Raw genomic sequence first — 13,234 nt, forward strand, 5'->3', positions numbered from 1 at the left:
ATTTTCAATAATATTCAGGTCTGGGGACTGAGATGACCGTTCCAGAACGTTGTACTTGTTCCTCTGCATGAATGCCTTAGTGGATTTTGAGCAGTTTTTCAGGTCGTTGTCTTGTTGAAAGATCCAGCCCCGGCGCAGCTTCAGCTTTGTCACTGATTCCTGGACATTGGTCTCCAGAATCTGCTGATACTGAGTGGAATCCATGTGTCCCTCAACTTTGACAAGATTCCCAGTCCCTGCACTGGCCACACAGCCCCACAGCATGATGGAACCACCACCATATTTTACTGTAGGTAGCAGGTGTTTTTCTTGGAATGCTGTGTTTTTTTCCTCCATGCATAACGCCCCTTGTTATGCCCAAATAACTCAATTTTAGTTTCATCAGTCCACAGCACCTTATTCCGCAATGAAGCTGGCTTGTCCAAATGTGCTTTAGCAAACCTCAAGCAGCTCTGTTTGTGCTGTGGGCGGAGAAAAGGCTTCCTCTGCGTTACTCTCGCATACACATCTCCTTGTGTAAAGTGCACCGAATGGTTGAACAATGCACAGTGACTCCATCTGCTGCAAGATGATGTTGTAGGTCTTTGGTGCTGGTCTGTGGGTTGACTCTGACTGTTCTCACCATTCGTTGCTTCTGTGTATCCGAGATTTTTCTTGGTCTGCCACTTCGAGCCTTAACTTGAACTGAGCCTGTGGTCTTCCATTTTCTCAATATGTTCCTAACTGTGGAAACAGACAGCTTAAATCCCTGAGACAGCTTTCTGTATCCTTCCCCTAAACCACAATGGTGAACAATCTTTGTCTCCAGGTCATTTGAGAGTTGTTTTGAGACCCCCATGTTGCTACTCTTCAGAGAAAATTAAAAGAGGAGGGAAACTTACAATTGACCCCCTTAAATACTCTTTCTCATTATTGGATTCACCTGTGTATGTAGGTCAGGGGTCACTGAGCTTACCGAGCCAATTTGAGTTCCAATAATTAGTTCTAAAGGTTTTGGAATCAATAAAATGACAACAGTGCCCAAATTTATGCACCTGCCTGATTTTGTTTAAACAATTATTGCACACTTTCTGTAAATCCAATAAACTTCATTTCACTTCTCAAATATCACTGTGTGTGTCTCCTATATGATATATTTAACTGACATTTTTTACTGTAACAATCAACGATTTATACAGGAAAATAATGACTATTAACAAGGTTGCCCAAACTTTTGCATCCCACTGTATGTCACAAACAGTTTTGTCAAGGTTTGCTGTGTAGCAGGCAGGATGTAGGACCCAAATGCAGGACTCCTAAATGAAAGAGTGAACAAATGGAGGCAAGCTTTACTTTGCTGTAAGTAACTTACTACAAATACAAAAGCAAAACTTGAAACTAGAAACACAAAAACTCAAACTAAAACACTAGAAAATAAACCAGGAACTGAGAAATAGGAATTAACTTTGAAGACAGAAGTCAGAGACACAGCATAGTGAGGGTACGACACAACAACTAAGAGAGAGAAACACAGGAGTTAAATACACAAGCAGGACAATAGCTGTGTCCCAAAACGTAGGCTGCATCTTCCTGAGGGCGCATTTGTAGATCGATTACGTCACAGCAACGCGACAAAGGCTGTCTTAATTCGTAGACTCCTCTGAATCCGGCCGACAAATGTGTCCTCATTTTCCCCAGATTTGAAGGATGGGTTGGATGTATCCTTCGTGGCCCACCATATCCCAGAATTCATAGCGCGGCCCAGCCAATTCCAGTTTCCAACAATGGTGGCCGCTACTAAGTTTTAATATTACTCTTTTTAATTTTTCTGGCCCACAAAATAAACTTTTATCATATTTTCAGGTGAGAAAGTAGCTGCATAAATTTAAAATATCTCCTTGGTTTATCAAGACATCGCATATTTGGAAAAGTGCTCCGACATTTTCGGAGACGTCTGTTACCCACCCGCTTGATAGCTAGCCGGTGGGTTCAATGGTCACTCGAACCAGGGAGAACAGCGGGCTCCTGGCTTCATTGTTTTCAGACCCCCGCAGTCTTTCGCTACTCAGGTTAAACATGATATATAAGTCACTCGGATAACTTAAAAATGTTATTGTTTTGCGTTTATCGGTGTTTTATTTCTTGGGGAGTAAATTGGTTTGGTTGAGATCAAAGTTATTAGATTAGATTAAATAAAACTTTATTAATCCCTCGGGTGGGTTCCTCCGGGGTTTTCACAAAGCTGAATAAACATTAAACAGAAAACTGATTAAACAGAAGTGTGAGATGGTCGAGAATTTACGGCAGTGTCCTGCCGTAAATTATATTTTAGATAGCAAGGAGCAGACAGCTGAGTTTATTAAACTCCACCGAGACAGCGGTGACGCAAATCAGAAGGCAAGACTGTCCCATTTCACAGCCTTGTACTTCCGGCCTTCTTGGTCTTCGAAGGACCTGGCCCACATAGACCGCAAAGGCTGGGTCCTCCGAAGGATGCGGCCTAGGTTTTGGGACACAGCTAATGAGAGGATGGGGAACAGGTGGTAACACAGCTGGGACAAATCAGACCTAATGAGACAAGGGGAAGCAAAACCAGACACACTGCACACAGAACAGGGACTATCAAAATAAGACAGAAAACACACGACAGGCATGGACTTGACACAGTAACAAACTGCGACATGAGACACGACTGACTGGGGAATGAGAAAAACGTGAAGTCAGAACTAAACCTACACTAAATGTGAGATGCACAGGAACAAAAACCAAGAACAAGAAATCAGAAAGCGAAGAACTAGAGAGCTACAAATACAGAACCATAAACCAAAAGACTAGTAATGATAAACCGTGATGAAATCAAAGAATTATAAACACTGGGTCACTTACCCAGGACTCTAACAAGTTTAAAGACATCAAAAAATAACTAAAAATATCAAAAGTATGTGAGGAAATAAGTCTAGGCTTGGGACTGGCACTAGGAGTACACTAACAGCACCATGCAGTCTCATTGCAGTTTGTAAAATAGTCACAACTATAATTTTATTAGTTTGTGTTTCTGTACATTAACTTTTATTCTTTTGTGTGTTCCTCAACATGAATTTCCCAGCATTAAATTTGAACTTTTCATCCCTCCATTCTCCTATATACCGAATCTATTGTATATCTCAAATATTTTCATGCATCATCACTTTTAAAAATATTATTAATGAACAACATGCTGCTTAGTTAAGTTTAGACAGGTTAGTTTTGTTAGGTTTTGTTTTATTATTGTACTGGACTGATTGAACAGCAGCACACGCCTGAAAAGATATGCTTCCAGTGGTAAAACAGTGCCACCTTGTGGTGAATTCTTTTGTTACAGCTTGCAGGGGGCAATTACAAAAAGTACCTTTAAACAAAACAGGATTTACAGAGAGCCAGTCTCCATATGAATATGTAGAAGAAAAGCTCTGAGATTCTGTAAGAGGAGACAAGGGGTGTCAAGCCTCTCCTTTGGTCAACTCACAAAACTAGTGCTGACTGCTGGTTAGGGTTAGTCAGTGGTGCTAGTTTATAAGGTGGGGGAAACCTGCAGTCAGCCGAGACTTAAATGGTCACTTGGATGAGTGATGAGTGAATGTTTTCCCCACTGAAAACACAGATTAACAGAATCATTTTTTTGTGATATAACCTTTTTGTGTATATTATATTGCAACCAGTTTTGACTTGATAATGTCAGTACTGGGTAAAAACTGTTTGAGTCCTCAATGTATCTTTCCAGGAAGTGATGCCTACATAAATGAAAACAGGATTGATCCTTAAAAAACCTGTTCATTTTCTGTGCCAACCAATAACCTATAGAAAATTTCTAGCTCCTCCACTTTGAGGAGGTCACCGGCTCCCACCTGAGCGGCTGACTACAGCCAAAGAGTGCAAACTGAGCGAGATGACTCACCTCTCCTCAAGTTCCTGTGTCTGTGCCACTTAGTTTGTGATTTTAAGCCTGGGCACTCGAGGATGTTGCATGTGAAAAGAAAAGAATATATAGATTAACCTTGATAAATAAGGGTTATTTGGTATATACTAGCTAGTATTAGCAGCGTTTACATTAAAGAAACCAGTGACGTATTTAAATACACTGAACAAATACCAAATAATCGTGTTGATTTCGGCCTCAGTTAATCGTTCATTCATTGTCAAATGGCGAGTAGAGGGCAGCTACACTCTCTTTGGCAGTTGCACAGAGCTAGCTAGTAGGCTATCCTCTTTCGATTAACGCCAAACAAAATTACGAATAGAAAATGAGATATCACACAGGTTAATTTTTGAGTAAGTTACTTGGTTTATCTTAATTGCGTTGAATTAATGAAAGGAGGTAAACTCTGAAAACAGGCCAGAGTTCGGGTCTTTTCTTTTCGCCTCTCGCTTCACAAGCGTACATGCAGAGACTCATCTTTACGCATAAGTGGTCTTTGTTAGAAGGAAACCACAACTGAGCTGCACCTCGGGGAAAAACCAAGACGACGCTGTAGGCGTGTCTGTCAATTTTATCATTTCTTTCAGGAAGTAGACATATTTTACTTCTCGTGCCATAACTTTTCTTTTGCGTGCGATAGAAACACGTTGATGGTGAGCTTTGGTTGAGCAACTGTCATGTCGGACTCTTTGGAACGGTCCACGAAGATCAACTCGTTGAAGGAGCCGGTTGTGAAGAGGCTGTGTGAGGTGCTGGACAAATCCAGCACTAAAGGATGGCGAAAACTTGGAGAGATTGTTGGCAATGATAGACGGTTTAAAGTCAGGTGGGTTAAACATTACTATTAGTACTTGTACTTAGCAAATGACCAGAAATCATTGCATGCATACACTTAACCACCGGTTTATGTATTAAAGCTAATGGAGACTAATGCGATTAACTTTCATTATAGTTACACTGTTCAGTTTGGTGGTTATTGTCAATTTTATGTTGTGTCTTTATATTAAAAAATAAAGGTATAGAGTATGTAATACAGCAATGCACAATTAACCTGTATATTTTCTGGGATAAATAAATATGTAACTCCAAGTTAATAAAATCAAGAAACCCCCATTGAGAGATTAAATTGGACAAATATTTGTTTTTCATTACAGCGTCTTCCAGGTTAATGGCAGTTATTCAGTCATTATTTATATGCAGTTTTATTAACAAATAATGATGATGACTAATGCTTGCCTCTGGTTTTTTCATCCTAGCTGTTACTGTACAGCTGTAACATTATCATATGATATCACACCTGCCTAATATCACTATTACACCGTGTGTTTGAGTACATATATTCCCGGTACAGTGCAGTCTGCTTATAAGATGAAATATGCATTATTATACCAAAACAGCAGCCAAAACTTAAAAAACAATCAAATAAGTACAAACTAAATAAGCTCAGACAAGTGTAAAATAGCACAAAAGAAGGAGTTCAGGTAAATAGAGAATCAGAAAAACTGAACAGCAAGACATATCAGCTCTTAAATATAACCCATTAAGGAGCTTTGTAGTAAGCTTCAACAAATACAAGTGTTACAGTATGACACTAACATCTATCTGTTAGATAAAGTGTTTCATTGATTGTGCACTAAGCAGTGCAGATGGTGTAAAGATTATCATTAATTTGCCTTTCTTTTAAATTTGTGTAAACTTATTCCCTTATCTTTGTCTAACAGTTTCTTATGACCCGAGTTTTTGTGTGTGAAAATGGTAAAGACTAGTTTTACTGTAATACGATTTGAAATATGAAATGCTGACATCCTTTCCAGCTCGGACGACATGGAGATGTGCTCTCTGAAGGTGCTGGAGCTGGAGGGAAGCCCGAGTCTCATGCTGCTGAGGCTGATGGGAGAGCGAGGCTGCACCACAGGCCATCTGATGGACTACCTCCAAACTTTAGGCAACTCAGAGGCTCTGCAGTGCCTGAAACCGCCAGGTAGAGTAAAACCACATCGATGCTGCTATGTTGTCAATCATGCAGGTTAATCGTCACTTTCTGCATTCTATTTATTTCTCATCTGAAGCTCACAGTTCATTGTGCTGTTTGGATGAAACTTGTAGGTCATTGTCAGTGCAGTTTTAAGTCAGTTCAGCAGTAAGCAGGGTTCATATAATTTAGGTTTAAAGAGGGAATGTTTTATTATGCTATTACCACTCATCTGTACTATTGCTAGCTTGGTAAGTAAAGTTAAACTTTAAAAAGAAGCACCACAAAGTTCTGCTGTATACAGTCCATCTAAATCAGTGTAAATTCACAGTAATTATTCTGTACATGTGCAGCCCTCCAGATCCTCATTCAGCCCCAGTCTGTATCCATTATATGTGGCCACAATCTGCGGCTCAGCTGCCATGCTGTGGGCAAGTCTCCAGTACAGTACCAGTGGTTCAAATCTAAGGAAGAGGTGAGTTCCTCTGACGCACACACAAACACACACACACGCACACACACACACACACACACACACACTGAATTTTTTCTGACTTTAAATTGAAGTACTTGCGTTAAAACCTCTTTAGCGTTTTTCACACATTCACTGCAGCCATAATTTTACTAACTTTACTAGAAATGACACAACTGAAATGCATGTGAGATCAAAAATGTCCAACATGGTCTGATCAAACATTAAATGGTGTTTAAACTGACAACTTCCTAGTACAAAGTCCACCTGCATGATCCGGTAAATTCACCACTAGTGAGTCCTGCTGTTGCATTCTCTTCTCAGTCAGGACTTTCCCATAAAACAGAGTATTTCCAATAGTGAGAAGACATGATTACCCTATCATCGGTGCAGTAAATAGCACTGTTGTTTCATCATAGTTAATGGGTGATCCTAAATAAGTGGTTAAGAAACTTACCTGAATCTCTTCCTATAGCGCAGTGATGTTTTTTAGTGAGCTGAGCAATTCATAAAGGTGCACAGTTGCAATCGTCTGCATGTGTCAGCGTCAGCATGCATCCAGTCTTGTGACGCCATGCTGAAAGGGATACATAAGGGTTACTCATTCTGACTTTCTAGATGTAACTGTTTTCAGAAGTGTGACGTGGGTGCTCAATCATAGAAAAAGACACATTCAGATGCTGTCGTATTATTAGGAGGAAGGAGCTCATGTCTGAGTTTCTACCCAAAGCTTTGATCTTTTCTAATGAGTTTGTGTTTTGGTTTTAGTTTATTTTCACTCAGTTTACAGAGTGGTTTTACTCATTGTGTTGTGTAGTTAATGTTTAAATTTCATTAGTGTCAGTGTTGTTTGTGTGTTTTTAATGATTATAAGGAGGCTGTTTGTCAGCCTCTTCCGACTGATTTCCCTAAATTAACTAACAGACTAAAACTAAAGACATTAGTTTTATAAATACACAATTTTTTTTTCAATTTTTTTTCAATACACTAAATGTAATTTTAGGTAACTGCAAGGCTATTTTAAAAAAGATTTTTCCCCAAACTGTTAACTTTGCCTCACGGTCTCTGAAATGCATTTCCTTAAGCAGTACTTCCTGGCAAAAGTCTTTAAGGAAGTCAGGATTTTAAGCAGTGAGTCACAAACTTGAGCTGAAGTACAAAATTAACAAGTTTGGGCTTGAAATGATCTCAATCAGCACCTTTTTCAAATAGAAACAGTGCTCCTTATGTCCTGTTTGCTCCTGATCTTGTGATGTAAAAGACTTTATCATCCCTTTTTGGATTTCAGCGACTCGTAAAGATCATTGACAGTAGAAGATCAAAGAAAGACAAAGCTCACAGGCCCAAGTTGAGAAAAATGTATATAACTTCCAGTCTATTATGTCCATAATGATGACATAATGTTTCCATCATGCAGAGTTTTCAGGCATTAGATAAAATTACTGTGGTGTCGAAATTGTCTCACTTCTGAGCTGGGAACAACCTTGTAAACTAATAAATGTGGTTTTCAAACTTCAGGTTCCAAACAGCTTCTCCCCAGACTTGGTAATAAGTCCAGTCCAGATGAAGGACGCTGGGTTTTACATCTGCAGAGTCAACTGTGGAGATGCCTTTGAGTTCAGCCACTGGGCTCAGGTGGATGTCCTGAATGTCACCTTGTGTTACGGTAAGATTGCGCAGGTTTATATTCAGTAGATCTGTCCAAAAATCATATTCAGTTAAGGTGATGTTTGATGTTACAGCTCTGATTGTTAATATTTAACATCTCTGGGCTTTAGGAGTTGAATTACATCACTGTCTATATGCTGTCCGCTGTGTGGATAGAAGAAATTAAGTTATCAGGTTATGATTCACCTCATGAGCCATGACAAAAACTGAAAGAGACACAGTTTAAATTAAAAGTATTAACTGAAAAGAGGTTATGAGGTCAGTGTTTTCACAGCATCTCAGCAGGTGGAGTTAAAATGGTGAGTGTAAGAGCGGGGATTGGGAACTCAAGGGCCGGTGTCCTGCAGGTTTTAGATATCATCCTGGGTCACCACATCTGAATCAAACAATTAGTTCATTACCAGGCCTCTGGAGAACTTCGAGACATGTTGAGGAGGTAATGTAGCCATTTAAATCAACTGTGTTGGATCAAGGACACATCTAAAACCTGTAGGACACTGGCGCTTGAGGCCTGGAGTTCCCCCACGCCTGGTGTAAGGTGTTGTACTATGCAAAACTTTATTAAAAGGTTGAAGCAGGCAAAACAAGTAACACGATGCTGGGTAGATAAGAGAGAGAGACATAGAGACAGAGAGGGATACAGTTCAAATGCTGGAAACTGACCAAGTGCTCCCATTTGCATTGATTGACTCCGCCTACCAAAAAACCTCCAAAAACACATCAACTCTGGCCAAGACAGGAGGGCTGTCATGAGTTCTTACTGTTAGAGAAAGGGCCTTTTTTTGTAGCGCCGTTGGTAATCTTATCTCCAGTTAAAGCTAAAACATTGAAGTTTCTTTAGCAGCGTTTGTGAATGGCTTTAGCGTGATGCAGAAGTGATTTTGTAATTCCTTGGATAGCAGGCGAAGTATTTCATAATCCAGAGCCACGCCTGCTGGTACACATCTTGAATGTGTGGTACTAGAGAAGAAGTTTAAGTGTGGAATTTAAATCCTCAAAAAAGGACCAGTGACTGTGATCGTTCTGACCTGATGCCTTGCAGTGTGCGCTAGCTATATACTGTGCACATAACTAGCACACTTGCAATATTTAATACATATGCTCTTCAGATGTTTGTCTTTTATGAGTTTTTGTTTTACTTCCTTCCAGCTACCCTGGGCTCCTGTGCTTGGAATATGAAAATAACGTGGATGCTGTGAAGAAGATGTGGCCTTATTGCTCAAAGCTAATAAATGGCACACTACAAGCTTTTGTCACTGTAAAATAGCTTTGCCTGATTTGGTTGACTGTTAATAAAAATAACTTTCCCAGCTAACCTATATCCCTCTATGAGGACAACAACCAACAGTTGCAACCTAATAATGTACTAGTAATTAAATAACATAAAAAACGGTATGCAAAATCTTGCAGTTTACACAATTAATCAGAAGTTTCTTTCTTGGTGTTGTGTACAAAGGTTTTCTCCAGTATTCCAACCTTTTATTCTGACTTTATGTAGATTTTCTCCATTCAAAACAAATTATTCATCACTGAGATATTGTCAGTGTTTGAAGCTCACTGACCTCAGTTTCCTGCTCTTTGTCTGAACAGGACTTGTTTATTTTTGCGGGACCTGAAACTCTGTCACTTTTTCCAGCGATGAGAACAGCTGAAATGGGAATCCTTTAACGGATGAAGAATACGTTATGCAGTGCTGTGTGTAATTGTCTTCTTTCCTCACATCACCAGGGCAGAGTTATCACTCTTTAGATGGTCGACTAAAGGTGGTGATCCAGCCTCAGTCCCAGCGGCTACATGTTGGGGAAGATTTGCAGCTGGAATGCGGAGCCGTGGGACGGCCGATTCCTCGATACCAGTGGCACAGAAATGGAGTCCCAATTCCGAATTCTACAAAGAGGAAACTCATGGTGAGAGGATATGGGAATAATTTTTTTTCTTTTATTGCTTGTGTGTGTGTGTGTGTGTGTGTTTTGAGACATTAAAACTGTTGTGGCATAACTGTGTGTATATTTCAGATTCCTCACGTGATGCAGGAACAACAAGGCAGGTATCGCTGTGAGATCAGCAGCAGCTCTGAGAGAATGTGGACCAATGAAGTTGATGTTGTGATAGGTATGTCACACTTGAGGACATTTTGTTTAAAATTACTACTGAACCAGTTTCATTGTCATTATATTTGAACGATTATTTGCCTCTGTTCTTAACTGAAAGCACCAAGGATATCAGTCCAGATTTCAGGGGCAATGGAGTGCTCTGAAGGTAGAGTTGAAGGCACTGGTGCATGGTGTTTTAAATTGGGCAACAGTTAGCAGGTGTTAGCTGCATGCGAATGGAAATCACAACCTCATTCAGATTGCATGTGGATCGTGGTCTTGGATTATTCTCACTAATCAGCACAAAACTCACATGCATGCTTTCTGATTGTACTAAAATCAATCCTTCCTGTCATCTTTAATGCATTTCATATTTATCTGTGGTACTTACTGAAGTGATCCAATTCAACCACTCATTGTGTTTCTCTGTCTGTGTGACAGAGCTTGATTGCTGCATGGGAAAAAATTTCTGCAGCACTAAGTTGTGGTTACGTGTCCATTACGTGTGATGATGACTGTTGCGGTCCCACACTCAGCATCCTTTGACTGTTACAAATACTCACAAAGAAACATTTAGACCACCAAATAGTTTCTGTGTATCATTCTGTTGTTTTTTCAATTATTGTGGTTTTTGTGGCTCTGTGGGTCATGCTAATTTTGTACTCTCTACTTCAGTTGTAGAGATTGAGGGGAACTAGGAGTGACACGACACAGTGTTTGCTACTGCGGAAAAAAAAACAACCTACGAGCTTCCAGCATCATTTAAAAAGTGTTTACTCATTTAAACAAGTTGTTTTTCTGGCCAGCTTGGAAGTAAAAAAAAAAAAGAAATCTGTGTAAAAATGTTTCTGAAACACATCATTTAAATCCAGTGGTGTAGTATCCCACTGTGGACCACTATGAGAACAGTTGCAAGCCATTTTAAGTTGAATGCTCAGTCACATTTATTTGAGCTGAATCAGATGCAACAGGGGAAAATATTACTTAAATACTGAAACAATAAATGCTTTTTGCTCACTGTTTCATGCATCTGTTTGCTTCCCCTGAATCTCTGTAGAGTCTGTAAATGAAATGTAGACAAAGAGCAGACTGATCATGTGTCCTTGTGCACAAAGAGAAGTTAGCAGATTACCTCAGTGTTGGTTTTGGTCTTTTCTTTCTTATTAATTCTGAATATTATTATTATTACTTTTAAAGTTTCACCCTTTCCTTTAACTAATCAGTTTTGTACGCTAAACTTGAGTGATAATGATATTTTTTTTTTCCTAGATGACATTTACGCCATTGGAGATGGTAAGAGGAACCACATGCAGCAAGCATATACATCAAATATTTCTCTTAAACAGCACTTCCTATGTTATGCTTGGCTTTGTGTTTACTTTCTTGTTGTTTTTTAGGTTCCAATGAATTCTTCCTAAACAGTATTCCTGAACAACTTTATGGTGAGTGTCTTTATGCAGGACTGATGGCTGGTGCACAGTTCCTCTACTTTGCATGTACGATACTACTGAGATCAGTTTCAGTCTCAGTACTTACGCCAACAGAAAGATGTGAAACCTTCTTGTAGCACAGTGTTAGCAGCCACACACAAGGACAAAATAACACTTTGCAGCATCATGCACTAAACACCAGAGAATAACACCCACTAAAAAATGCTACTCACCAAAAAAGGAAAAGCTTCACAAAAGGCTGGCGTGTTTTATGACATCAGCGTGATAATAATGTCACTGTTGTATGAAACACTTCCTTCCTTCCTCCCTCCATTTCTTGGTTATTATGATTCTTATCATCTCTACCTCAGTTTCTAGTTTGTGCAAACAATGAACCGCAAATGCTGTGAATGTATGTAAATTTTGCGTTTCTTCTGATGGATGTTTTTCTTGCTCTAACATGTACTGTGCAGCCATGCAAAAAAAATAGGAACTGGCATTGGAAATCATTGTTTATTGTAGTCTAACTGAACAAACGATCCTGTGCAAAACAGTACCAGCAGATTTACTCAAATGAAGGACAGGAAAAAAACCATGGACTTTGTTGTCATTTACATGATATTAAAAGTAAGCAAAGCAGATGAGTCGTATGTGGGGAAAAAAGGAAAGCCCCTGCGTTATCACACCTTTAAACCGATACTACTTAACGTCATGTTCCAGTGAACTTTGCCTTTGTTCTGATGTTCGCTACACACCTGTAAGGTTTCATAATTGGATTTTGCACCGTTGTCACACATGTCATTTTATTTTGCAGCGCTTCCGCCTTCAGTTATTTTCTGTTTCCACTTCACTTTCCAGTTCTGAAACCATGTATGTCATTGATTTTTGGATGGTATTCCTTTTATTACATTCATCATTTTCTCCCTTTCATGTGTTTGATCCCAGCAACTGACAAAGTGGCCCTGCTCATCGGCAACCTGTCTTACCAGAACCACCCGCAGCTTAAAGCTCCAATGGTGGATGTTTATGATCTCACTAACCTCCTGCGGCAGCTAAACTTCAAGGTGGTTTCGCTACTAGACCTCACAGAGTCAGAGATGAGAAATGCTGTAGATGAGTTTCTACTGCTGCTTCACAAAGGAGTCTATGGTACGTTTACATTTGACTTACCTCTGAGCGGTTTGGGCCATTGTTTCAGCCCAGAAGGTGACAGAAATATAAGGATCCCAAAACACAGCATGAAAGAGAAACACTACCATTTTAATCCTTCTAATCTAAGCATAAACAATATTTAGATAAAATAAGAAAATATAGATGAATGCATAGCATTTTCAAGATTATTTATAACTTAACAAATGTTATTCTAATTAAATAAACATTAAATAACAACAGTTTAAAAAAAGCTGTATTCAACCAGATCTTGTATCTCTCAGCTGCCTGACTGAAATGCCGACTTTCCTCTTTAGGTCTGCTGTACTATGCTGGTCATGGATATGAAAACTATGGAAACAGTTTCATGGTGCCAGTAGATGCTCCAAATCCGTACCGCTCAGCCAACTGTTTGTGTGTGCAGAGCATCCTTAAACTGATGCAGGAAAAGGAGACGGACCTCAATGTTTTTCTGCTGGACATGTGCAGGAAGAGGTGAGTGCTAGAGTCATTCAG

At 39.5% G+C, this 13,234-nt stretch overlaps 1 protein-coding gene across 3 annotated transcripts in view; it reads left to right on the forward strand.

The window, feature by feature from the left end:
* Positions 1 to 13,234, forward strand: part of malt1 (MALT paracaspase 1) — a 31,304-nt gene that overhangs the window by 11,308 nt on the left and 6,762 nt on the right. The window contains exons 2-12 of one of the 3 annotated variants that reach the window (XM_084947479.1): positions 4,575 to 4,760; positions 5,749 to 5,915; positions 6,260 to 6,381; positions 7,897 to 8,044; positions 9,775 to 9,953; positions 10,062 to 10,158; positions 10,258 to 10,305; positions 11,409 to 11,432; positions 11,537 to 11,581; positions 12,515 to 12,718; positions 13,036 to 13,213. In XM_084947479.1, the coding sequence (XP_084803605.1) occupies positions 4,612 to 4,760; positions 5,749 to 5,915; positions 6,260 to 6,381; positions 7,897 to 8,044; positions 9,775 to 9,953; positions 10,062 to 10,158; positions 10,258 to 10,305; positions 11,409 to 11,432; positions 11,537 to 11,581; positions 12,515 to 12,718; positions 13,036 to 13,213 (1,361 nt within the window). In that variant the 5' untranslated portion in view covers positions 4,575 to 4,611. Of the gene's footprint in view, positions 1 to 1,211; positions 4,761 to 5,748; positions 5,916 to 6,259; positions 6,382 to 7,896; positions 8,045 to 9,774; positions 9,954 to 10,061; positions 10,159 to 10,257; positions 10,306 to 11,408; positions 11,433 to 11,536; positions 11,582 to 12,514; positions 12,719 to 13,035; positions 13,214 to 13,234 lie in introns of those variants that run through there. The other 2 variants (XM_084947478.1, XM_084947481.1) reach the window with 2 other exon arrangements.

This window comes from Perissodus microlepis, chromosome 12, assembly GCF_051167445.1.
Source record: "Perissodus microlepis isolate ML-2025 ecotype Zambia chromosome 12, ASM5116744v1, whole genome shotgun sequence".
Lineage (NCBI taxonomy): Eukaryota > Metazoa > Chordata > Actinopteri > Cichliformes > Cichlidae > Perissodus > Perissodus microlepis.